This window comes from Paralichthys olivaceus, chromosome 18 (genome assembly GCF_024713975.1).
Source record: "Paralichthys olivaceus isolate ysfri-2021 chromosome 18, ASM2471397v2, whole genome shotgun sequence".
NCBI classification, from domain to species: Eukaryota; Metazoa; Chordata; class Actinopteri; order Pleuronectiformes; family Paralichthyidae; genus Paralichthys; species Paralichthys olivaceus.
In genome coordinates this window covers 1,934,312-1,962,101 of record NC_091110.1, presented here as the reverse complement: position 1 = coordinate 1,962,101, position 27,790 = coordinate 1,934,312, and the positions used below count along the sequence as shown (strand labels likewise).

The following is a 27,790-nucleotide window of genomic DNA, read 5'->3' as shown; positions in this document are numbered from 1 at the left end:
AAAGTGTCACTTATTTTTCCATGTCATACAGAAGCTGTTATTTTTGAAAGAATAAATGTCGGTGCAGGAATCCAGCCTGATCTCTTATATATCAGATATCAATCCATTAACACCTCTCAAACACTGATCAACATGTTTTGGGTTAGGCTACACACAAATAGAGTGTAAATATAATAAGATGTGGTTGTAGAGGCTTGGTGCAGTGGTTGCCTCACAACAAGAAGGTTCTGGGTTGAAACATAAACGTTCGGCCAATCTCACTGCAAGGAGTCTGCATTCTCCCCGTGCCATGAATAAGACACGAAGCTGAACTGAAATCCCTAAATTGCCTGTAGATATGAATCTGAGTGTGAATGGTTGATTTCCACTCCAGGTTTATTTGTTGTAGATTCATTTATGTTAAGTTTGGCAAAAACAAGTGGAGTTCAGGTCCACCTGATTAAAATCATAATTATGTTGAATGCAATGTTATATTTGACAGACAGATATTTGCAGTTAAAACGTTGCTGCAGCTAATTTCAGTTAATGGAGAATCATTTGCTGGTTGTAAATAGGTCATTTCCACATCCAAACACAGTTCTTGCAAAATATATGTATATTAAATTACTGTAAGATATGTGCATGTAAAGTCAGACTCTCAGGCCTGACATTAAAGTGTGTCCTGAATGTGACTGCAGAGACCACGAATAATCACATCTCACTTCCGCTGTGTGCAGAGAAACATTTACATCTTCTCTGCACAAAGCAGATTGTGTTGTATCAGCCTGTCTGGCTTTACATGAGTTTGTGTCAGTGTGAGCAGTTGTCACGTGTCCCAGACCAATTTTGTCTGAGGTGATCAAATTTGTTCACACTTGAACTCAGATCTGTCCACTTTACTCAAACACTTTCTATCAGGAGGGAAGTCAGGGTTTGTTCATCATTGTCCTGACATTCACTCACTGAGCTCTTTATTAGGAACACCATGATCATACTGATCATACCGTCAGCTGCACATTCATGATCTCCCATTCTGTCACATCACAAAGGTTCTACTGGATTCACACCTGGTTCACTGAATGTCAGCAGTTTGAAGAAAACATTCCACAAAGTATGTTATTAAATAATCGTTCATTAATCGTTTTTATAATATTGATTTGAAGTGATATTGCCCAGCCATACCCACAAGCCGGGCTGTCTCCATGCATTCATAATGTTGAGTTGAGATCTGCAGCCTCAGCAGAAATCCAGATTCATCAGACCAGGCTGTTTTTCAGTCTTAAACTGTCCAGTGTTGGTCAGTCTGTTTCACTGCAGCCTCACATTTCAGTTCTTGGCTGAAAGGAGAGACATGGTCTCTGTAGATCATCCTCCTCCTCAAGGTTGGACATGCAGTTATCTGAGTGACTGTGGTCCTTCTGACAGAGAGAATGCCGCTCCAGTTGGACTGCTGTCTGACCTCTCATCAACACAGAACTGCTGCTCACTGGATGGTTTTCATTCCATTCAGAGTTTAACTAGAGGCTGTTCTGTGTTAATCTCAGAAGATCAGAAACACTCAAACCACCCATCACATCACGGCAAAACTCTAATGACAAATCAGTGGTTGTGTCTTTGCAGATATCGACCAAGTGCACTCAGAGAAAGTGTGGCAGAATCAAAAAGTTGACACTTTTTTGAAGAGTTGGTACGAGTGAGTACACTGATTGATTTTAATGGCTTCATAAACAACTATATAAAACAGTTCATAAAAATTCATGCACTTTCAGTGTAAATTCATTTTTGAAATAGTGGAAATTTATGTACAACAGTGTGAACTGTAACAGTGACTTCATTCAGTTGGGTGGTTCACCACAAATATACTTGGCTGCATAGAAACATTATTATTGCCTACACAGAAAATAAAATGAAAACAAAATCATGTAAAAAGATTATTTAAGATCTAACAGGAGCTTCTATTGGAAGATAACTGTCTTTCTTCAGACCATGATTACAAAAGTCAGTTCCTTCCAACTCACTGATTTCACTGAGAAAAAAGAACTAAGAATTAGAGAATAAAACTGAGTATCGTTTAAGAACTTTCCCTTTACCAAAAGTTACATTCTGAAAGCATCATCAGGGAAGAACTACTGTACATAAAGTCAAGAGTAGAACGACAAAAAAGCCTGAGTTGATGGGGAAAAGTAGAGTCATAATAAATCCAAAAAGCCTGAGGAAAAAGACCACTGATTTACTATTTTACAAAAATTTACAACAGTATTACTGAAAGAAAAAAATGATACAAGTTGCTCTAAAAAAAGAAATCCAAGTAATTCTTTACAGCTAAGATATGTTATTAAATAATTCACACCTGGTGGAAAAAAGAAAACAAACTGAGGAAATGAGAAATGCTGTAAATGAGGTACTTCAGGTGGTGAGCCTGAGCCCAGACTGGATTCAACCTTTACATCAACCTGCAATGTGATTCATGTGACAACTGACTTATCACTGAGTTAACACTTAAATAAGCTTGATAATCACATTATGCATGAGAGAGGGACAGAGACAGACACACATAGAGAACAGTCAAATACAGGATCCAGTGTCATGGGTTGGTGGGAATATGAGGCAGCACTCAGGGTCAATTGTGTCCATTTCCAGAATTTAAAAAAGTTTATAAAAATAACAAAGAACGATGTGCTGCATGCTGTCGGGCCTACACAACAATGCAGCTTTAAACTCTTAAATAGAAAAATATGCTTTGATTATTTATCTGCTACCTGGTTTGAGCACGCCCTGGCGTTCTCATCCCAGGTTTCCGAGATGAGTTGAAGCGTAGAGATGACAGTCATGCTGAACTGACTGATACACAGTGCTTCAAACTGCTTCAGGTTGGAGTCCACAGTCCTTGTAAGGCATTTGCTGAGTCTATGGCTGCTACTAGCAGACCCAGGCAGCTCCTGTTATGTCTTGCGGCTGCTCCAGATCTGCTCGGGTGTGCTCTTGTGGTCTGACGAGTAGTCGAAAGGTGAGCGGTGCCCCATGGGGGAGCGCCCATCGTAGGGCGAGCGCTGGTCTCGAGGAGAGCGGGGCCCGCTGGCTGAGGCTCGCTGCTCAGTCTGCCAGTCTGAGTGGTAGCGGTAGGAGGAGCGCTGGTCGGAGTGGGAATAATCCTTCATGTCCAGCCGGTGGTCTCTGCTGCTGCGGAACTCCTCCAGCTTCCTGTGCTTACTGTCATTGTAGTATCTGCACACAAACACACCATCAGCATAACCACATGACAAGGCAGAGACAGCACCTACACATTTTCAGTGCTAGTGTACATCTGTACCAACTTCAAGTCATTTGATTTTCGATTTTATGATATACAACCAAAGATTTTCCTGTCCTTCCTGTAATGTGAATAATGTCACCGCTATGCAGGGAATATTATATTAGACAGCTTCTGTAATGTATGGCACACAGGGATTGAAGTTTAGATTTTTTTTTCCTCACCAGCAAGAGACAATGTGCAGACTTAATGTGTCTGTGTCACATTAAAAATACCTAAAAACTCATTTAATATTTATGCAAACAGCAGCAGCATAAACAGATCATGACGATTCATTTATCACACACCTGCAGCTCTGTGCACTGCTCTTTTCCTCAATGTCACTTCCTGTAAGCTCAGCTCTAGATTGGACCTAACATGGACATCAAAGCTGTTTTCAGACATGAACCCTGGAGGATGTCTGCACAGTTGGGTCTGGAGTTTGCCTTTCACACATGAGCAACGCAGCAGGAGATTCTCCGCTCAGGCGAGTTCACAACAACACAGGTATCTCCGGATCAGGGGCAGACACATGTAGGTCATGACATATTCATTTTGTTGTTTAAGATCGTGTTTTTGTTGACAGCACATTGACACCATCGTCGGCCATCATCACTAAGAGTTCCCTTGACATCTTATTCGTGTGACAACGCTTCTTCATCATGAGGTTTTTTGTCAGTATGACATCTATCGCCTGTTAGAAACACCATCAACAAGCCCACTCGCTCATTGTGAATCCTCCTGAGGATCTTCTGCTGTTTTCTTACTTTGGACATTCTCTGGAGTTTTTACTAAGGGCTGGCTGGAGAAACTCCAGTGATAGTCCAGGGCTTCTCACTCAGACATTTGCGTTCTCACATACAGTCTCTCTAGGGAATGTCCAGAGTTCAGTACATGTCTGACAGCAGCTTTATTTCCTTTATGAACAGATCACCTAACCTAAACACAGTTAGACAACTTATGTAACATGCCAACTTAATAAATGTTAATGTTTCCTCAAACAATAACAGCAGAAGCACCATCTATAGGAGAACTGTTTAATGCTGCAGGCTATGCAAAAAAAAAAATTAAAATGGTATGTTTGGTTATGTTTAATATTATGATAAATAAATCTCACAGACCACTGAGCCCACAATGAATTGATCCTACTAGCACATAGTGTTCCTACAGGCTGATATCTTGACTCTGGGGCATGGAGCTCCTTTACTGTTTAAATAGCAGCTTTTTTTTCCCCCAAGCAAAGAGAAACTAAACTAGGACGCAACTGTGGCAAATGAAAACAATGGCAGTGACATAATTTCCACACGTCATATGGGTTTGATGAAATGAATAAATGAAGAGGAGACTGGAAACTTCAGAGCACTTGTCTGGGAAGCTGATGTGTTTTTTTCTTTCAGCTTTACAAACTTCCATGAAATAACCAGGCGCCTCAAACAGTGCATGGGATTCATACTTAAAAAGTGTACGTGCGCACAACAACGCAGTGTTCACTTTATAAAGGTGCACCTGGAAATACTTGGTTCGTACTTGGATCTGCCTCATATCCCGCCCTCTACACGCCCACATTCAACCATAAATGGTCAATGCAAAGAGTCATGACAGAGTCACGGCATCGAGTGATGAGAAGAGGAAGCGAAACCTTCTGATACTGACATCGAGGTGTTTGTGAGGGAGGTGGTACGATGCACTTTTTCTCTGTTTGCAGTTGATGCGTTTAGTGTTCCCTGACAAAAGCACGTGAAGCTCTCAGACAGTCTTTGTCACTCACCTGTCCTGTCTGTCTCTGTCTCTGCTGTCTGGTCTGTAGTGGTCTCTGTCTCTGTGGTCTTTGCCGTTGCTGAAGGAGTACGGTCTTTTCCTTGACTCCCCTCCTGCTGTCTTTCTGTGGGACTCGGAGCCGTGTCTCTCCTTGCTGCTGCTGCTCTCGTGGTATCGACCTGTAGCCTGATGTCTTTCAGAGCTGTAGCTGTCCCTGCTACTCTCATCCTGGTGAGAGTTATCCTTCAGCCTTTCAATATCTGAGTATGAAGACCACACATAAATCAGGATACACAGACAACTTGCTCATCATTCCTTATGTACAAAAGAGGTGAACTCACTGTACCTGCATGTTTATAGCCATGCGTGTTTATACTTCTAGTGTTCTGTTCCATTGCCTGAGTAAAAACAAACATCATTACAGATCTCCAGTGTGAATTCAGGATGTTGTGTATGAATCCAAATAACTGAGTGTTTACGTACCTGGGCATTTTCTTGTCTTTTTTTGATTGCATGCTTATACAGTTTATGTAGTTTCCTTGCGTCAAACTCAGTGAATTTGGAAACAAATATCCAAAGGTTTCTGTAAAAGACAAACATCACCGCTAAGTATATGCAACATGTGGATCCAGATGAGAGTTGTATGGAGCCAGTACACTCCTTCATAACTGCTGGGCAGATGTGTGGTAGATTTTGGAACTGCTGATTTCAGGTATTAAAAATATCAAGCATTCTTACAGACACAGTGGCCCGGTTTAAATCATGTTCATTCTTAACTTTGCTTTGTGTTTAACATGTAAAATATGTTATAGAATGACAGTGTGAATACGAACTTTCTCCACTGTTTGATCAGATCAGGATTTGAATACTCCTTCAGACACTCAGTGATGTGGTCCCCGATCTGTATGAGGCACTGTCTTGTATGTTCAAGCTGCTCGCGCTCCGACAGCCCCTTCTCCGGCCTGTCCAGCTGCTTCAGGGCTGCTTTCACTGGCCGCATCCTCTCCTTACACTGCAACATCCAAACACAAGGTAACTCGAGCAACTGCAATCCATAACTTTATTAAACCATTTATAATCAAAATTAGGGCCGGATTTTATCTTTGACTTTTAATTTCTAATAGTCAATGATAATCAATGTGCTGAGATACACAAAATATATCACAGCCTAATATTTCTTCACAATTCAGTAACTATGGCTGTCACGAGCTGAATATTTAACCTGATGAATTCTCTATCTATATGTTTGATAATCACTGGAACATACTACACTGAAGGTCCTCTGGTCCAGTTCCTCTGACTCCTCAGAAATTGGCACATTCTCTCCACTTGCTGTTATATGAACTGGCACATCAGAGGCTTTCTTTGTCCGTTCTCTGGCCTCCGTTTTTACTTCATTCTAATGAAAAGGATTTGAAGAAGAATTTGAAAATTGATTCCTAATCAAGTTATCATCTTTTGCCCTTTACTTTTTTTACATTTACAGCCTTCAATATAGTTCCCAGTTCATTTAGTTAATTGATACATGACATATAGAGCTATCGTTTCACCTTTTCAACAGTCTCCTCTTGTTTAACTGAGTCCAGCGCCTTTGTGTCCTTTTTATCTTTTGACTCCTTAATCTCTTTAATGTCCCAACTTTCCTCCTTCTTTTCCTTTTTGCCTTCTTTTTTTATCTCTTTTTCTTTGACCTCCATCTCCCCTGATGAAGAAACTTCCTCCTGCTCAGGCTCCTCATCGTCGCCGTCGTCGATGTCGTCATCATCATCATCGTCGTCGTCATCGTCGTCATCCTCCTCCTCCTTCAGCACCACCCGGTCTGCTCGGGCCCGTCTGCTCAGTGGTTTTACTGGTGCCATCTCCTGAAAAGGTTAAAGCACATTGCACATAAAAATAAAACTCAAAACAGAAAACAACTACATCATAATAGTTAGCATCTAAATATACCTTTTCCTCCTTAACTTCATCCTCATCATCTGATCTCTTGTCTGACGGGGGATCTGAGGATGGACTCTTTATCACCTCTTCTGTCTTTGTCGGCTTCAGAGTTTTACTTTTTTTACTTCTTGGTTTCCTCTTCCGTGAATTGGCCTAGATTCAAACAAAAAGGGAGGGTTTACATATTAATCCATCCATATTTAACTAGAAATATGGCTCATATCAGCAGTTACTAATAACTACTATATATATATATATATATATATATATATATAAACACACATACACAAGTTGTTACATCATTTTGTTCTCAACAAATTATATAATGTACGTCAGCAAAGATTTTCAAATTGAATAATTTGTTCATCAAGATCTGATATGTGATTAAAGTGTTCCCTAATTTTTTTGAGCAGTGTACATATACAAATACACATATACATACATACAATGAACAAATTATTCAAGTTAAATCTTTATGATGTACATTGTATAATTTGTTGAGAACAAAATTAAAAAATAACGGTCAATAAACACCAAAATCAACCCATTGAGGGCTCGATTCAAAACCACATGCCAAAGTAAAATAATTGAATCGTAGGCTTATCCAATTTGCGTGTATTTCATCACGGCAACTCATAATGTGACTCAGTGTGTGTATGGCCTTTGTGTGCCTGTATGCACTCCTGACAATGTCTGGCCATGCTCCTGATGAGTTGGTAGATGGTGTCCTGGGAGATTTCCTCCACACTCTGGCCATGAGGCCGAGTATTGTCCTGCACCAGTAGAAACCCATGGCCCACTGCACCAGCGTAACGTCTGAGAACGAGGTGCCAGTCGGGCTGCACTGTGCTGAGCTGTCGCACAGACATGTCATAGCCAATGGTACACTGTTCCCGGATAACAAAGGCATTGATGCCATTGACTGGCCCTCTCGTTCCCCTGACCTAATTGAACACCTATAGGACATTATGTATCGCTGTATCCGCCCTCACCAAGTAGAGCTACGGACCATGCAGAAGCTCTCTGATATCCTGATTGAGGTCTGGGAGGAGATCCCAGGAGACCATCCGCTGACTCACCAGGAGCATGCCAGGAGTGCATACAGGCCCCACACACACACATATATGGCTATTTTAGTTGGAACTCAGGGTACCAAACTTTTAGAGTGCATTCTATATAATTAATTACGGCTTTTACATGTGTATGTATAAAGATTAGACGGAACCAGCTAAGGCAGAGATTTTTTTATGAAAAAGCATATTCAATTCAATTTGTATGGCACCAAATCATAATATACATTATCTCAAGGCACTTAACATAGAAGGTCAAGACCTTAAAATCATATTTAATATAGAGAAACCCAAGAGTTCCCACAATGAGCAGCACTGTCAGTGTCTCACTCATATCAGTGTAGGCGTACAGAGAAGGCTACGTGGCAGCAGCAAACAGTATAGTGCTGAATTAGAATTATCTCCCAGGTAGTGATGCAGAGGCAAGTTACCGTAACACTTACTGTCCCTGCTTGTTTCTGTGCTTCTTTTTTGGCCAGGTCCTTGCTCAGTAACTTGATGAGGTAGTCTGCTCTGGTCTGTAGTTGTTTGGCCTGTGGCTTCTTGTCAGGGTCATCTGGGAGGAGCTGATCAACAGTAGACAGTTAACATTGTCGTAAGATGTTTATGAAGGCAAAATTGTAAATGTGTATATTTTAAAATGTATAAAAGATTTGAGATCCAATATTTGAGTTGGCTGTTGAAAGGCAAAGACATTGCAATTATAGTCACTTCTCCTTAATGTCTACACACAAATGCACACACACACAGACATTAGCTTGCACTTGCTTCTTTACTGACTTTTGAAAGAAGGGCAAACTCACCTTGTGTGTGAGATTGAGGTCCGGGTCCATCTTAATCATCTCCCAGCTGCCATAACCATACTCATAAATTCCTATGAGCAGGCTGGAGTCATCCTCCTTCCCCCACTCAATGTCAAAGTGCGCTGCCTTCGAGTGGCATGGAATCATGTACCTATTGAAAGACAGTCAATTACAATCCAAACATACAAATACAGGAAGGAAAAAAATGGAATGGTCTGCTTTTCTCCAAGAACTGGCCATAAAACATAACCTGACTAGTATTTAAGCACGACATGCTAATAAGACAAATATCTATAATCAGTACTGGTGGTAAAAAGTAAACGCAGTTACATTGTTAATACATATATACACACACACACACACACACACATATGTACAGAAACTGTTTGGTCTACTCATCAACATAGATGTTAAACAGCTTCAATGATTCCTTTAAACCTTAATCTGTTACTCTGAGCTTCTTTTGTGTGTCTGATTATTTAGCTTTGTGATATGTTTGGAGTCATCTTGCCAGGATGCCCTCTTCTAGAGAGAGAAGACACAAGACTAAATCATCTCCATCTATGGACTGTTTGTCACTGTGAACTGATCAATACCTTAAGTCTCATAAGTCTTCTGAGATCCTTCTTGTGAACAGCAAACTCAAAATGTAAAAGTGGCTCTAACGCACACACCTCCAATCTCTTTCATTGACTGGGCCCAAGGTTTACTAAATCCCTACAGCAGGAAGCTTTGCCATTATGACAAGGGTTGGCTTCCATTATATACTGTGAATGTTGGATTGATGATGGATTCAGAAAGGAAAAGAACAACACCATGATTTGTGCTATTAGTTAAAAAGATTTTGTTAGTTCATATAGGTAAGATTATGGCACAAGACTAATTTAAATCTAAATGAAGACAAATCCTGTGGGTTAACTTTAATCACAATTCTTGTTTAAGGGCTGCTGCCCACTAGAGGACTCTCAACTGATTTTAAAAACGTGGGACACAACAGACATAATGACAGATTTAACCAAGTTTTAATCCTCTAACACAGACACTGGACGATTTGGCCAGAATGTCAGACCACACACTTCGTTTGTAGGAAACAATTTCACAGTGGCGATTTCAGACACTTGAAATCTTGCGATATCTTCTTCAGTTTTTTTTTTTTTTTTTCCAATGGAGTTTGGCAAAGAACTTTTAGATGCATTACCGCCACCCTCTGAACTGGAATGTGAAACCCTTGCACAATTAAGCGTGACTTCAGAAGAAAAACAAACATTGAGGATCCACTAAAATCAGTCAGATTATCCTCTAGTGTGCAGAAGCCTTAACAGAAATCATGTCGTGTGTCTGGAGCCTTACTTCTTTCTCTCCTCTGGGTCAGCAGGAATGGCCTTGTGGAGTGGAGCCAGCTCTTCCTCATGGGAGATAACAAGCTTGGCATTTACCTGGACACCAGAGATCCTGAATGTTGGGCCTTTTACTTTCCCTCTTCTGCCTCCTGATGATCAAACAAGAAAAATAAAGCGTCATCAAGTGTCATGCTTTAATAGAACTTGAATTACAAGAACATTTCTTTGAGGGACATGTCACTGGAGCATTAATGTAACCCGCTCTGTGTGCCCCTCATTTAAGTTGGGCAAGTTATGAAAAGCCAGGTTCACTCGCCATGTTGTATATACTGTAAACATGAAACCCAAACTGTGTGCTGCATCCAGTATCTGTTGACTGCTCGAATTGGGAGCCAAGCAGAAATGAATGCACTGGCATCCTATAATAATCACTTGTGGCGACCTGTCCCTGTGCAGCAAAATGTATTTATCTGGAACTCCACAGTTTATTAATTTGATCATAACATATGATGTGCACTGGTGCTACTGCAGATTTGGCTGTTCAGCAGGTGCTCTAATTTCATGTTGGCCTAGGATCAAATCTAATCAAACAATTTAGAAATGAGATCTTTTAACTTTAGCAAAAATCTTTGTTTTCCATAATGGACTGATGGACTCTTTTTGGTTACCTGAGTTCTTGTCTGGTCCACAGGGATTTTCACGCAGTGTTCTCACACAGCCATTGTGAACAGTCTCTGCCAATCGTTTCAGGTCATGCTCAGATTTATCTACAAGTTCGGCATCACGAGCAATGGCATCCAACCTTAGTGAAGAAGACACATGTTGAGCAGACTGCGTGTTGTTGTTGTTATTATAAAAAAAAAAAGGAAATCTCATGATGCTTACCTTTCCAGTGGTCCTCCAAATTTTTTGTAACTCTTAACAAACCTGTAGGTAGTTCACAGAGATATTAACAACAACGTTAAGAGTATATAAACAGCCACAGTGAGAAATCACTTATTAATATAATCACCTCCTGATCTCAGCATCGTTGAAACCCTTGATATTTTCTCGTGGGATGGTCCTGGGCCGCCCTCTTTTCTTTGGCCTCTTTCGGTCTGAGGGGGAGTCACTGTCGGACCCAGAGTATCTCCTGTTCCTACTCTGTCGGCCCTCAACAGCATTAAAGCTTATCTGTTTACGAAAAGGAAAAAGACAAATCACCTGGGGGTTCATCGAGAACCAAAACCTGCAATACAACTCAAATTTTAAAATACTACTAAACATTTCATCGAAAAATTAAAAGCATGAATATTGAGTCCTAATTATATTTGCCATGACAGCTTATTTACCTGTTTGGCACAATTCCTCATACGTGGCAGCAAGTAGATTTCTTCCAGCTCCTTCTGTCTCTCCTCTTCCTCCATCCTTCTCCTCTGCATCTCAGGAATTATGTCATCCCAACTCCGCTGACTACGCTCAGAGTCAATGTCTATTTCCTCATCCTCCATCATGGAGAAGTTGGCTACCTGCACACGTTAAGTCAACAAACAACTGTAAATGTTAATTTGCTGAGAAGCAGAGTACAACCGTTTTGGATATTGTTTAAGCAGCTCCTGAAACAAGAGGGATTTTAACCTTGAACTGTGACAGAAGCTCTTCTCCCACTGTCGAGGGTCCAGGGTCATTCTCCCTGGTCTCAGCTCTTTTGAGGATCTCATCAATGTCCATTTCCTACAGAGCAGAACAGGCTATGACATGACACCGCAATATATTTCAGAAAGGGTGTTTTTATGTACATACAATTGAGTATAAAATGACAGACCTGGGGTTCCTGCTCTTCTCCCTCTAGCTCTTTGAAAAGCTCCTCAGCACCAAACTTCAGGATGGCAGAAAGCTCCTCCTTATTGAAAGGTGCCGAACTGGAGGCAATAAAACAGAGTTATATAACAATGACGTGTGGCAGCAGTTTTTAGTGGAATACAAAGACTTTAGATGAAATTACTTTTGGGGGAAAAAAAGGCACATTCATCTTAGCAAGCCTGTCAATATCGAGGCGATCAACAAGCACCAGAATTTAAGATACAAATGGACATGGACACAGAGGAGGGAAGTTAATCAAGTAGCAGAATGTGGAATATATTGCTTGCCTCGAGGGAGCAGCACCAGTATGGAGCACGGTTTTGCCTGTAGTGTCCATCCTCTGAATGACAAGGTGGTCCAGCACCATTTTCTTCTTCGCTCTCTCAATGATGTCCTCCTCCACTGAGCTTTTAGTCACCAGACGGTAGATATTCACCTGCCAGTCCACAAGCAAACAGTAAAATATACAGTCAAAAGCTCATCAATAGGTGAGCATGTAAACAAGTTCTGGTGGTGCATTCGGATAAGGTAGATTTATATCTACTCAGATGACCTAAGTGGGGCGAGAACACAAAGTACATTTTGTTTGATAATGAAAATAATTTCACTACCTCAAGTCCAAGTCATTCTCTTGTAGAAGATTTTTTCAATGGGTACAGTCTGGCTAGGAGATAACTCTTGGTGAACTCACAGCAACTCAATACCATCTCTAGTCTCTGGCTTTTGTATCATTTTGAGTGTGAAAAAACTGTTAATGTACATTCCCTGGTCCTGGCTCTACTGGAAACAATTTCAGCTTTCAAAACCAACACCAGTGAGGCAGATTATTACTATATTATTATTATTATATTACAATTAGGACTTGAAGCACTTACATTGTCACAACTAAACATTGACTGCCAACTCCATGATGCATATATATATGTGACAGTTGACCTACCTGTGGCAAAACACATTACAACAAACAAAGAACATGAAATGGAGAGGTTTATGGCACATGCTTCCTACCTGTCTTTTCTGTCCGATTCTGTGGGCTCGGGCCTGGGCCTGCAGATCATTCTGAGGGTTCCAGTCTGAGTCAAAGATGACTACTGTGTCAGCCGACGCCAGGTTTATCCCCAGACCACCCGCACGCGTTGATAACAAGAAGCAGAAGTCCTAGGCACACAAGTGGAGTTGACTATAAGGTCATGGCACATTCAAATGAATAACAATCTACACTTAATGTTAGCTGAACATAGCTCAGAGAACTTACCTCTGAGCCCTCTGCATTAAAGTGGTCCAACGCCTGCTTCCTCATCTCTCCTTTGATGGAGCCATCTAATCTCTAGATGAATAGACAAAAAACGTCAAATTCAGAAATGTATAACAGGCATAGAGTAGCATCAGAAAGTATTCAGAGCCCTTCACTTTTACAAACTTTGTGCCTTTCATTAAATTGTGAAGAGTGCTACTGAGATGGTCTTCCTTCCAGTTGTTTTCTTGGTAATCTCTCTCTATTTAGTCAAATGGCCAATTCTAGGATAAGTACCGGTGCTTGCAATGTCTTCTATTTCATAATTACAAAGGTTGGCTACATCTCAGCAGAAAAATGCTGCAGGCTAGATGTAAAAGTCGTAAAACAATAAGGCGATGGTCCGATCAATTTCAATTGGGTCAGACAAGAACATATTGACCAACCAATTGGCCAGCTGAATGGGAGATGTTTCCAACATCTTGTGGAATCTATCCCACAACGAACTGTTGCTGTTTTGAGCACAAACTGTAGAGCTACCCGGTATTGGTGTGGTATTCTTGATAAAGTGTTTGTTGAGAGGTATGTACAGTATGTGATGGTCATGTGAGAACAGTGTGTAGCTACCTGAAAGAGGAACTGTCGGCTTCTCAGGTAGTCAGCAAGGATATCCAACATCCGTACCATCTGGGAGAAAATGAGAACTCTGTGGCCTCGCTCCTTCAAACGCACCAGAAGTTTGTCCAACAGAACCAGCTTCCCACTGCTGCGGATAAGGTGCTGTTGGAAGAAAGAGAGGCTTACCATTATTTCTCAAGCCTCCTCAAGTAATGTCAAGAAATAAATAAATATACTCTGAACTGTGTCAAATGTCAACAGAATATCTGCACAAACTTTGATATGAATTACAATAATAAAAACAGTTTTAATACTAATACATACAGTTTATACAGCAGGATGGATGACATGACTAATTTTGGGAAGTTTCATAAGTTAAGGCAAAATGTAATACATATTTATTGATTCACATTTATACTGATAGGGTCATCAGAAATAGGCCAGTATAAGACTGGGGACGAGGAAACAGCAGTGTTGGTTAAATGGCAGAAGATGATAATCATTAACTGGATGTGTTTCATCCACTGAACCTCATTAGATTATGCATTTGTGTTTTTGTACCCGAGTTGATTCAGTGTCTCCTTTGCTTGATAATCATCCATCATCATCTACATATGTACACCAATTTCACAGTTTTAAAACTTATTCTGGTTGTCACTCATATCCCTCTAAACATGATGCTGCTAGTATTATATTGGATCACAAAACCAGGTTCTTATGTCCACAAGTGGAAGTTGAGTCATTCTTTTTTGAAAGGGACAACTTGTTAGTAGTAATGTAAACCCTATCGTTAAAAGACATTAACACAAAATAAACAGACCTGCAAGGCTTCGGCCCTGTTGAGGAACTCGTTGTCCTCTGGAGGCTTGATCAGGTAACAGTGGTTACAACACTTCTTCAGCTCCATCATGATGTTCAGGAAACCTGATGTGCTGCCTTTGGTACCTTTACTAAGAGCCTTGTAGTTCCTGGTCAGGATCCATCTGATCACAAACAGAAATCACAAACACAGAAAACATTTAATATATATTTGTCGTTTCTTCTGCAACAGTGAAGTTAAAACACTGCGTCATAATCTGCGGGAAGAACTGCTTTTCTGTCTGCAGGAGTGTGTATGTGACTGTATGTGCTCGTCTCTGCCCCTCTTTGCACACAAACTGATAATCACATGTATTTAGTTGTTAATCGATTGGTGTCAAATTATGAATCCGGTCACTGAAGGTGTGGACATTTCTAGATTCTTAAATGCATCAATGCAGAGACAGAACATAATAGATTCATGTTTTCCACTACATTCATTGTTTTAGTGATGTCCTGTCGCTGCATAATTATAACCAGCGCTGCTTCAGGATCAGACAGACGCTCATTCAAGGTCCGGCCATCTTGTGTGAGAGTCTGTCAGAGTCTGCTTCATCCTCACTCCTCTTGTTTATCCTTTTAAGCCTTAGGTGCAGCACACAAGTCTAAACTGAATGAATGTCAAATCAGTGTGAAGAGCACTGAACACTGTCATTCACTTACTGTTGTAGTCTGATTTTTGAATTGAAAATCTTATTTGTAAATTACATAATTGTAATGACGGTAATAGTCTATAATTCTTTTTAACGCACTTTCTAAATAAAAAAGGAGTTCACGTTTGTCTGACTTATGAACTTATTAACTGATGAAAAAGCAGCCACATGCAGTAATATAGAAAATTGTGGATATGATACATTGAAATGCATCCAGATGCATTGTTGTGATTGGAACGTTGACTGCTGAATCGTAATCGAAGTAAATCATAAGGCTAGTGAAGCTGCACACCTCTACCTCACATTTAACCTGATGTCCTACCTGTGCACATTGGGTTACATCTCATATTGTGTAGCAGGTTACTCCTCCACTGGGAATTGGAAAGGAGCTAATTGCCATTAATTCATAATCAACCTATCCCCACTAATTTCGGTGTACAAGAGGTGAGAGTTTGTAGGGCACGTCCAAGGTTTTATGATAGAATAATTGGGGCTGTGTTCACACATCATCCTCCTCAATCAAACTCCTTAACTACTCCAATAAAACCTGCAGTGGTGCAACAAGGCTCAATCTGCCTTAACTTGGGTTTCCTGGTTCACAATTTATCCTCTCACCATCTTCAACACAAACACACCACAGTTATTTTGGGCATTAGTAGATATTTGTGTCTTAATAATAAAATTGTTTGTTTCGCTCGTCTGGCAAACAGGTGTGAGATTAAAGGTGCATGGCGATGACTATTAAATAAAAGCATGCTTTATTTGACAAAGGGTAGTTTCCAGCTCTTACTTGTAATACTGTTTCTGAATCGCGCTCATCTCCACTCGGAGGATCTGCTCCACTTTGGCAGGAAGGGATTTCTCCACATCCTTCTTGACTCTGCGCAATAGAAAAGGCTCCAGTTCTTTGTGCAGACTGGTGTAGCCGGAATCCCTGCCTTTACCATGCTCCTCCTCAAATAACTCCCAAGAGTGAAACCTTAAAAACATGACAGAAAAACAGTGCGGTTGTAGCGATAAGGTAAACTCAAGTTACAATTCCTAATTTTTTCCTCCTTAAAGGCAGAACATGCAAACAACGTATCATCTTACTTTGTACAAAGCATCTCAGGTTTGTTTGCATGATACTACCATATTTCAGAATTTTTTTAATGTGCTTACTTACTGGACCAATAAAACAACAACAAGTTTTTACTTTACTTTCTCTACGTCTTTTGTCAAGCCTTTTATTTGTATAATTGAGGCCTTTTAGAGCTTAAGAGGTCAAATTAGAATATGGAGGGCCAACAACGGCGAGACAATTAATGGGAAACACTGGGAAAGACATCAATTTTTGCTGTGATAGATATCAAAATGTACTGAACATGTATATCATACTTCAGGTACAAAAACAAAGTTAGTCTTCTAGTGTAACAACTGATGTGGCCTACTTTTCAGGCATAATGAAGTGCAGTAGGGACCAGAGCTCTTTCAGTGAGTTCTGCAGCGGTGTTCCTGTGATCAGAAGCCTGTGATTGGACTTGAAGTCCATCATGGTCTTATAGAGGAGGGAATCGTCGTTCTTCAGTCTGTGTGCCTCATCCACACCAATGAATGCCCAGTTAACACTGCCCAAAAACGACTGGAGACACATATACAGTTATATTACATGTTAACATTGTACTGTACATCTTTAGAACAGAATAACTTTAATCATTGCTGACCTTATCTTTGAGAAGAATCTCATATGTGGTGAGAAGGATATTCAATTTCAGTCTCTTGCTATGGACATGCATCCACTCATGTGTCCTGATCTATAAAATCAAAACACAAGTGAAAAGAAAAGATACAAAATGTTAAGACAGCCATTAACATACTGCGATCATGATGCTTGCACTCATACATCTTAACCATCAAATGAAGGAAAGGAGGGAATATGAAATTGCATCAACACAGTACACATTTTTCCCCAGGTATGACCTCGTGCCCAGACATTCCCCCTACTGTGTGTTTGACAGGTGCCTGAACCATCATACCATGTTCCTGCTGCTGATGTCTCCCAGGTAGACCACAACATTCATCTGAGGCGCCCAGAGTTGGATTTCTCTCTGCCAGGAGGTGAGTGTAGAGAGAGGCACAACGAGCAGGAAAGGTCCATATAGTTGATGTTCATTGAACATGTAGTTGAGGAAGCTGATGGTCTGGATGGTCTTCCCTAAGCCCATCTCATCTGCAAGGATACAACTGTTGCCTCTACCAATGATGACAAAGCAGAGGAGACAAATAGCAAAGTTCAGATTGGGTATCGGCAACACATCTGAGTTATGAAGCATTCAATATTTGACCATGGGGTACATCCCATTCATATATTAGCTGTTAACATGCAATTGGATGCAAAACTTTGGAAAGTGTTAATTTTTGATGTGAGACAATCAAGCACAGCCCCTGCATTAACAGAAATTCAAATAAAACTTGCTCCTAATGTACTATTGCTATTTATTTTGTGAATTACTGGTGGCAGAATAGTTATTACTAAGTATTGCCTTCAGCCAAAGAACAGATGTGGACTATTGGTGGGCCTATGTGGGTTTTTAAATGGCAGAGGATGATGTTTAGAAAGCAGGGCTGATATACAACTCTGACCTTACGCTGTCGTTTTTAATTAATTCATAATTTCCCCCAAAATTATGAACTATTATTAAGATTTGTTTGACACAATCTATTCAATTACATTTGAAAATAAAAAGAGCTGAAATGGATTTGCAATTGGTACTGTGCATATTTACATTTTATATTTAAATGTAAATAACCAAACTCTATAAAAAATATAAACATATTTTAATGTCTGCCAACATTTTTTGTTCATCAGCCTAGTAACCACAGACATTGGACACATTCCACACAAGTGCACCAATAAATATCTTGGTGACCACTTCACAGCGAGATGAGGAGCTTGTTTGTTTCAGGCTAAACAACAATGGTTTATGAGTGCTTCCTAAGAACCCGGCAGGGGAGGTGAACCTACCAGTGTTTCCTAAATTATGATGATAATCCAAGTTTCAGATATCTTCAATTTGTCAATCAATCAAATTTTATGTGTATAGCACATATTCACAAATGACAATTTGTCTCATAGGGCATTAACGGGGTGTGACGTCCTCTGCCCTTAACCCTCAACAAGTTCATTTAATTCTGACTAGTCATAATCCAAGTTCTAGATGTCTTAAATTCACCTGAATTCCCAAATGTGTCAGACTATTTTAAGATTTAGGTCCTATACACAAGCCTAAACTGAATGAATACATGTAGAAAGCATCAAAATATCTAAATGAGGATTGATGGGTGTGTATCTCTATCTTTGTATCGATATGGGGACTACTATGGTAGACCTTTGGACAATGCAATCTCAGAATTTAGGGAATGCTTGAGTCATACTTGCACCAGGAGTGGGCCATCCAGTTTAAACTGTCCAGCTGGTAGTCTCGGAGCTCCAGTCCATCACCTCCTATGTAAGATGGCTGCTTCTTCATGGGTACAAACCTGGGTCTCTGTTTGAGTACCTACAGAAAAGAAAAGACAGTCAGTCACAGATTACACTAAGTGGGACTAAATTCAAAACTCTACTAATCGACCAAGGACCAACACATTATCAACCAACACCAGTAGAGACTTGGCAATACATTACCTTGCAGTCTCTGGATGGAATGGTCTTGGACTGGTTTCGGCTCATATAATCATCGATGCATTTCTGGAACTTCCTGGCAATCAAGGCACCGTCTTCCCAACTACACTCCGAGTATGGTAAACCCTGCCACTTGCACAGGTAGTCTGGATAACCAGCCGCTGACTTCTGATTTGAATGACCTGCTCAAAGGAATTTTGAAAGCACATTTAGTTATTCAAATCCAGTGGCTCCAAATATACATATAACTGAGCAATACACAGCACAAAGCACACCTATGATTCTTTCCACTATTTTGTACTGAGAGTGCAGGTCATCAATCAATTCTTCCTGACAGTTGAAGTATTCTATATCCTCTGGTGAAGCCGCCTTTAACCTGGGAAGACAGAAAGAAAACAATTAGAAAGTAAGCAAAACACTGTATTTAGTTCAATCTTTCAGTTGGTACAAAATAAACGTTAGCATTTCCAAAATTCTGTTTGCAATACCACACATTAGCAATGCAATAGTCCAACCGAAATAAATGAGTCCTCCTTTTTTTATATCATATATAGGTGACTAAAATTCGACCAAGGGTGGACAAATCAACATCAGTCACATAGGGATGAGGGCAGCCGAGGGCCACTGGAGAGATACAAAGAGGGTTAGATATGCATAATAGTCTTGTAGTCATGTCAATGGATTTATTTCTGCACATGGCTATTTTGACACACCGTTGATTGTTTTGGTAAGTTTAGGTTCATATCAACAATTAGGACAAAAATAGAAATGATGACTGGGTTGTGATGATCTGGGTTGTTTGTATTTTAGTATATTTTATTTGTGTGTGCAGAAGGATAGCAGTGCCTATATTTAGATATTTCCTTAGTGAGGATATGGTCAATGTCTTGACCAAGGAGAATGACTGTTTATACTGTGGTTGTTGTCATCATATTTGTCCTGGTAGACTTTACTGCTGATCAGTGGGGGACGGTGCAACTCTCACTATCTGAGTTTACAATTGTGATAAAGTAAGCAAGATTGAAAACAAGCTCTCACCATTTCTTTTTTTCCTGGTCCTTCTTTTTAAAATTGTCCAGTTTCTTCATGCCCTTGACGTTCTGCAACTTGAGTGTCTCTTCTGTCTCCCAGGTATTGTGGATATGGGCCCAGTTCTTCCACTTTATCAAATACTGGACATCACCGGCCTCTTTGTTGGGATTGAAGTTGGTGTTAGGGTCCCCGTCTGCTTCTACAGCGTATACAGTGGTCACACTTCCTATTGCTGTTTGGAGAAAATATATAATATCAATAGTAATTCATTCATCAATAGAACTTGGATAACAAGTTGTTTGGTAAAATCTCTCCTCTCTCTCCTGGAGATTGTACTCGCTCAACCCAAGTTACGTAGTGCAAGAGCAGGTGTTCAGGGCAGAATGAAATAGGTGCCGATAACAAGTCGGTTTACCATCAAAATTATTTTTTAAGCTGTTATTTTAAGTTAAATAATGAAAGAAACTATTGGAGACTACTGGATAGTCGATGGCATTCAGTTTTAGTGTGGTATCTTTACCTCTTTTTCTTCCGATCCTGCTGTCCATCACTCTTTCCAGCGTTTCAAACTCATCTTCCTCAGGCTGTGGGACATCTTCACCCAGAACTTCCACTACATCGTCTGAGTCTGTCTTAAGTTCCTCATCCTCTTTGTAGCTAATGTTGACTGTGGCCTGCCGCCGTGGTCCTGCAGATGCTACCTTCTTGTAGTTATCATCCTCATCCTCAGAAGAAGAGCACTTCTTATTCTTCTTCTTCTGAGAGCTGCTTTTCTTCCCATTCCGAAAATTCATCCTGAGACATGACAAAAAGTGAAAGATCAATATCTAAACTGCTAAGGTGAGTGACCACTGAGAAAGTAAATAATTGCAAACAGACAGTGTGACAATCCCTCTCACATTTGTGACTAGAAATAGAGATGTGCAGACTATAAAATGAATTCAGGAGCATGTTTGCAAATAACATGTATTACAAGATTCAGCCCAAGCACTTACACACATACAAATGAAATATATATATATATATATATATATATATATATATATATATATATATATATATATATATATATATATATAAAAGCTTGGGCTGAATCAATAAGGGTGACGTCCTCCATGTCTAAGTGGACTGAGAAAACTTTTAGAACGAAGAACTATATTCTTTTAAGTGTTATTATATTATTTATCCTCTATTGTGCAGCATCCTGCTTTATAAGCCTGTGGAAATTAGTGTGTGAATATATAATATTATTTGGCTGCAGTGGTGAGTGACTTCAGATATACATTTTCACTAACAGTAAATTATTTCAACAAAGCTACGTAGAAAATGTTCAGCTTTCAACTTCTCATTTTTATCCAGTTGTGAGCATTGCTGCTGTTGGTTTGTATATGTCTGTCAACATGGGATCGAGGCTGATCAGGACATGACTCATATATCAATTTTTAAATGATTTATAATAATACATAGAAATAATTTATGATAATAACTGTATACGGTGTCCTTTTCTTTTCAAATTGAATCATACTGCTTGTACATGTCTTCATATTCAAGAAAAACATTACATTATTTGATAAATTTTCATTGCGCTCCTTAAATGTCTTTATGAAAAATGTAAGTGTTATGCCCTGGACAATAATGTAACCCTGTGTATCCAGGCAGCCTCTGAAGTGCAGTTGTCCACTTACTTGGTTGGAGGTTTTCTGCTTTTCATTTTGTGACTGGGCTCATAGTCTGATGCCGTTTCATCACTCTTCTCCTCTGCTGAGGAGTCTGATCCAGAACCACTCCCAGATCCAGAACCTGATCCGGAGTCAGAGGAACCTGAATTTCTTTTCCTTTTGGATCCACTTGATGAATCAGATTCATCACTTGATGAGTCCTTAAAAATTTGAATCAAAGACAGAATGTTGATTAATCAATCTACAGATTGTAAATGTATCTGACAATGGTGTAAATTAGTTGCCAGTTAAACAGAAAATGTATATTGGTCATTAGACAAGATTAAAACAAACCTCATTGGATCCACTATTTGAGGAGCTTTGTCTTTGCTGAAGCTGTTGCTGCTGATGCTGAAGCTGCTGTTTTCGGAGCATAGCAGACCTCTGCACCGCTAGAATACTGGGGTTGGACTTCCAGAACTGAAATTGAACGAAGGTGGTGGAGGATTAGCCAAAATATGCAAGGTTTTACAACTGTTGGCCACTAATTGGGCAGGGTATTGTTTGAATTGTATCGATTCTGGTTCTTATCAATTTCCTGTTTCACTTCAAAAGCATTCAAAAAAAACAAAACTGGAGGTTTAATTGTCAGATAACAAACATGTTGTTAATCTTTTGGCCGTTTACAGAACAACAAACAAAGTAAATGGTATTCACTAGTCATTTACACGGTCCAGTTAACAACGATAACTGTTTCAATTATCTCTTCTTCCCTTTTACATTTCCTCCCACCCATCTTTCACACTGTTGTGATGTCAGTCAAGCATGCTTGCTTGCATATGGACATGCTGTTGTGTTGACGTGTAGCACAGTCACACAGACAGGTCCCAGCTGATATTTTTTAATTAATTAAAAAAAGTATTTTTTATCACTGTGTGACCACGATAGGCGTTTATCTTCATTAGCCTTCTGTGCTTAAAAATATATAAAACTATTTGAAACTATTATTGTTATAACACGTGTTCTGTTATTTACTACATAAGCTTTTCAATTCAAAAGTCAGACTACAACACTCAGTCTATAACAGTGGTCAGTGCTCTCCACATTGATTTCACATTCATTCAGTATATACTTGTGTGCTTCATCCTTTGCAGCATTAAGGCGCATTACTCTGCTGGTCAAAAAGATATTCCGCTCTTCTTCTCTTTTTTTAATGACTCACACTTAAAAGTGATCTTTATAAAAACCTGCTGAATTAATATTTACATTCCTGGATAAACGCGTCGCAGCTTCTACTGTAACAAAGACGTTTGGAAAAAACTCAGCGTTATGTGATAATCTGCAGTACTTTGTTTGCAGCATGTGTGTGTGTTTTTGTCCGTCTTTGTTACTCACAAAAACTGCTAACGATGTGTATTCAGTTATTAATCAATGATGTCGGATCATGAATCCAGATCGTTCCAGTCACCTGGATCTGCGCTTCTCGTGGTGTTTGTAGCGGATAAACTACTTGCGAACAGCATTAAATACGTGCCTCATAAACTCTAAAGTGATTTTTTTTAAAACACAGTAATCTTCAGTACTGTTCAGGCCAGGAACTTCTGATTCAGTGTCAGAGTTTATTGTGAAAGTGTAACGTGAGCGCATGTCAGCAGAAGAGTGGAGTGGAGACAGGACACTCTGACAAGATAACAGACAACCAGACCTTTAATGTGTGTCTGTCCTGAAGCAGCGGTGGTTGTAATTATGCAGCTGTGGGTCATTGCTAAAAAAAAAAATCAATGTGACAGAAAACATGAATCATTCTTTGAAATCACATCTCTTTACCTCAGCTCCATCAATGTTTGACTTATTTGGTGGTTCTATCTTCTCCTTGGATTTCTCTGTGTCAGAGTCGGACTGGCTGCCAGAGTCTGAGCCACTTCCTGAGTCACTGCTTCCTGATTGGCTGCTACTGCTGGAAGAGCTAGAACTAGAGCCTGAGCCCGACCCGGATGCAGACCCCGATCCAGAACCAGACTCATCATCAGAATTACTGTTAAATTAAAACAGAAAACGATGGAAAAAATATTTGTGTATTAGAGATGAATCATTTGCAAATCTCATTGACATGCTGGACTTTGGAACACATTCAAAATAACAAGACAGCCCCATCATTAATTTAAATGAAGCCACTGGGCAATAAAGGTTTCTACTTGACAACGTGAAATTCTATTCAAATCCAATGTAATCCAGTAATACAATTTGTTAATTTGCACTACACATTAGAGTTAGATTACTTGGAAGTGGACTATTTCTCTGCAATCATTAAGCTCAGGGGGTTACTGTTTCTGCTATTATATCTTTCTTGAATTGAAAGATATACTGCTGTACAGTAAAAACAACAGATTTTTTCAAAACAACACTGGCATAGTCATGAGTCTGTAACTTAAGAAATGCCAAATATCATTGTAAGCAAACTAGAAATGACAGACAGAAGTGGGAGACAAGAGGTCAAAAAATTGTACTTGTGTCTAACAATAAAAGATAAGAGTCAAATATTCAGTTACTGATATCATTATGTATTATCATCAGCAACACCTGAAATTAGGCATCAATAATTTACCTTGATTCTCCACTGCTGTTGCTTACACTTTCATCCTCACTGCGTCCAGCCATGTTGAAGTCCAAAATATAGACTTCCCCCTGACAGCCTGTAGTACTATGTTCCACGTGGTTAAACTGTGAAATAAGATGCACAATAACAGCATTAGAACTAAAACCTGGAAATTGTGAGGACTGTATCTTCATCCTGTACTGCAATTCATAGCTGGCTGAGGCTCAGCAGGCAGAACGGGTTGTCCACTGGCTGGAAGGTTGGTGGTTTGATTGCAGCCCCCCAGTGTCTTCAGGCAAGATACTGAGCCAAAATACAGACTGAGCCCCAACTTGCCCCTGAGGCTGTTCCATCAGTGTGTGAGTGATGTGTGACTAAAAGTGGTCCTCAAGACTAGAAAAGAGCTGTGTTGATACAAACCATTTACCATCATTGGAAAATTATACAATGCAGGTAAAAATCTAACTGCTGATAAAGTGAAATGCAATAGGTTTTAAAGCAGTTACAGCTCGGTACACCATCCGTGACAAAGTGTTTTCTCTCCATCAAACCAACATATCGTCCTTTAACAACTGTCAATTTACTTCCACGTGATTTTTTTTAACGTCAATGTGTATAAAGTCACCGATGCTCTGCGCTTAGATTCTAGAAGAGATGCAGTGCGTCGGTTGCACAACAGAACGCTTTCTTGATGAATTATCAGGTTAAAAGCAGAACACACCGATCGGTGTGGATGGCTGTGGCTGCATGTTAACTTCACTGCATTTGCTCCCTCAGCGCAGAGGCCTAACAGGCCTGCGCAGCAGCAGCATGTTTTCACTTTGACACAAAGCTCCGTGGGTCGTTTCGAGACTAAATGACCCGACGGACTCTTCCCAATGGTCAAATCCCTCCTATACGAAACGGCCGTGCACCAATCCACATGCTGTCGATGCAGGGGGCCATTTGGTCTTCCTACTGCAACAGCTTAGCTTGTTGCTAACTAGCCAAAACCGGCTAACAACGCAAACATTAGGTATTGGCGGGGTACGTGAGGCTTAACGTATATACAGACACGGTCACCGCTCCAGACACCCTTTAACGTCAGATTGAGACGGACAACAGGATCTCATAACAATCTGCATTACCGTATTGCCACCAACATGTAGCTGGTGTTAGCCACTAGCTCTTAAATACAAGCACTTGCCGTTTGCTAGCTTTTAAGTGTTATGCTAATATTATGACTTTCTAACCCAGATTATCAGAACACTCACAAAGCAGTATAAACAACCATAACAGTAATAGTTCCACAATATGTGTAGCGTACATGTGGGTAATTGTTAAAAGCCGTGCCAATATTTATTAGACGTCAACGTGGGTTCAATAAACATGGAGGGGGATGATAGCGCAGCGTTTAGTGAGGTTGTCAAGGAAAGTAGCATCGGCTAACGTTATGAAGCACGCGGCTACCACGGAAGCTAACAAAATTACAAAACTTTGTCCCAGTTCATCTGAGCAGGGAACCGCTGGAATGTTCCCTTTCCAGTCAGAGTCCACACGCGCTGTTTAGCAGATAACGATGCGTAACCACGCTAATGTCTGTGCAAGTAGTGCAACGCGAAGATCGGTAAACGTAGTCACTATTCAATATTAAACCACAAACCAAAACTAGCTAGCCCAACTTCACCCTCTTCCATCTTGTTTTAATTCGCCGCTCACTTCTCGCGGCTTTTACCACATCAACAGCTAACATTAGCTTACTTTCTCGCTTAACTAGGGCATGCGTAGCTCCACGCTGTGTGTTACCTGGTGTAGGTTTGTGTTACCTGTGAAACTCCAATGAAATAGTTGTCCAAATTCGCTTTTCCACTTCAGGGGTCCTTTCTTCTTTTATTTAAACAGTGAGCTAGCAGCTGCTGGCAGCTAACGCTACCTTGCGCTAGCTAGCTATCTCCCAGTTAGGGAGAGCAGCCCCGGACGACTCAGTTCGGTGAAACTGGTGCAATGTTGGTCTTCCCCTCCTTCCAAAAAATCAAGTAGTCCCCTTTCCTGTTGTAGATGTAAGCAAACCGCGGTGCTCGTCGGTCAACTGCGATCGTAGAAAGCTGGCATTTCAATCCAGGCTCTTCCGACAACCGGCCTCCGCCATGACGCCGTAGGGTTCACTTCACTAGGAAACCCCGGGCAGTGACGTAACGACCGTGCTCCTCACTATACAGCAGCAGCAGCACATCTGGCAACAAGTACTTGATACAGAGCACATAGATGCACACATTGAAATGAAATTAACTTTAGCACAAACGACACGTGGAACTTTAGATGAAGACAGATCTGTGTTATCCACCGATGGGCTCTTGGTCGAAAACCAAACATTGGAGGTGTTTAGCATCAGTATCATGATGCACATTCACTTTAAAGTGGTTGATCGTGCACAGCCTGATGCGTGCTCTGTGATGTGCCCTGCAGAGCTGGAGGCCTTCAGTAGGTTTACACTGATGATGCATGTCACTGTCTATGGGAACGTTTCCTACATGCAGAAAAAGGCCCTATTATGAATCGCTTAATTCAGGAACGAATGATATGTAAACCAGCACTCATACATGCATCTTTCAACACAAACATAAACATGTGGAGTATTTGTTTCTTTTCTTATTTATTTTTTATTTTTTACACCTTTTAAGCAAAGACCCTACAGAGTGAGGACATTTTTGGAAAGTTATGACATTTTGACCAGTCTTCACTTTTTCAATGGGCTTAAGGCTCAAGACTCGGTTTTAGGGTTAGGGTTAGTATTAGGTATAGGTTTAGGTGAGGCATATAAATGGATGGTTAGGGCTAGGGAATTCATATTACAAATGAGTGTCTTCATTAAGATAGATGTACAAACATGTCTGAATGTGTATGGGCAGGTTATCATCTATAGTTGAATATGGAATATGGACTTGAGTTTGACATTTGAAATTAACAGTGTCGTGAAATCCAAACAGGGCCATGTGAATATATGTTTATGTTGTATATATTGGTATGACATCATTCAGACTATTTGTGCAACCTGCAGTGAAGTGATATCACAGTCCAAGAGTTCTTAGAAAAAAAGATCCACTGTAGCCGCACCGCCATCTGCTGGTCATATATGCTTATCACATGAACAATCGACACAAATAATAATTTCAACTCTGATTTTTTTTTTTTTAATTAAAGTAATTTTAACCTGTTTTGACCATATATAGATTATAAAAGATGCAGAACGACAAATCAAAATCAGACTGTCCGGTGATTTGTTGCAGCGAGCATCATATGTCCAATGATCTCGTTTTCCAGGATTGTGCACCAATAGGAAGTGATCAGCAGCCCCCGGAGCGGAAGCCCACTCACAAACATTTCTAAGCAGGGATAAGAGAATGGCACTGTTGTGCCGTGAAAACACCATCAGTCCTGTACACAGCTCACATCCACAGCTCAGATCCACACAGCTCAGATCC

The 27,790-nt window shown here is 40.2% G+C and overlaps 1 protein-coding gene across 1 annotated transcript; it reads right to left on the bottom strand.

Moving 5' to 3' along the window:
- Positions 1 to 1,754: 1,754 nt before the first annotated feature.
- On the bottom strand, positions 1,755 to 26,497 carry chd1 (chromodomain helicase DNA binding protein 1). Its single transcript, XM_020082107.2, has 36 exons — positions 26,135 to 26,497; positions 24,339 to 24,454; positions 23,561 to 23,768; positions 22,088 to 22,213; positions 21,761 to 21,954; positions 20,596 to 20,870; positions 20,082 to 20,307; positions 19,319 to 19,419; positions 19,047 to 19,225; positions 18,797 to 18,921; positions 17,398 to 17,614; positions 17,086 to 17,175; positions 16,813 to 17,003; positions 16,173 to 16,361; positions 14,692 to 14,854; positions 13,881 to 14,033; positions 13,275 to 13,346; positions 13,028 to 13,177; positions 12,307 to 12,455; positions 11,982 to 12,078; positions 11,795 to 11,890; positions 11,509 to 11,685; positions 11,190 to 11,350; positions 11,063 to 11,104; positions 10,846 to 10,979; positions 10,188 to 10,326; positions 8,838 to 8,988; positions 8,478 to 8,600; positions 6,974 to 7,117; positions 6,577 to 6,888; positions 6,294 to 6,425; positions 5,860 to 6,038; positions 5,510 to 5,609; positions 5,373 to 5,424; positions 5,037 to 5,286; positions 1,755 to 3,204 (listed from the first exon to the last, which is right to left on the bottom strand). Exons 2-36 carry the CDS (start codon positions 24,389 to 24,391, stop codon positions 2,922 to 2,924), a joined length of 5,433 nt encoding a protein of 1,810 aa, XP_019937666.1. The 5' UTR covers positions 24,392 to 24,454; positions 26,135 to 26,497; the 3' UTR covers positions 1,755 to 2,921.
- Between the last annotated feature and the right edge of the window lie 1,293 nt (positions 26,498 to 27,790).

What these genes read in the sequence shown, in the direction of transcription:
- chd1 (XM_020082107.2), bottom strand. Translation starts at nt 24,391, where the DNA reads ATGGCTGGACGCAGTGAGGATGAAAGTGTAAGCAACAGCAGTGGAGAA. An exon ending in AGCTTCTGTCACAGTTCAAG is followed by an intron (nt 11,686 to 11,794) that starts GTTAAAATCCCT and finishes TAACGTGTGCAG; the next exon opens with GTAGCCAACTTCTCCATGAT. An exon ending in GACCCAGAGGAGAGAAAGAA is followed by an intron (nt 8,989 to 10,187) that starts GTAAGGCTCCAG and finishes GTCTTTCAATAG; the next exon opens with GTACATGATTCCATGCCACT.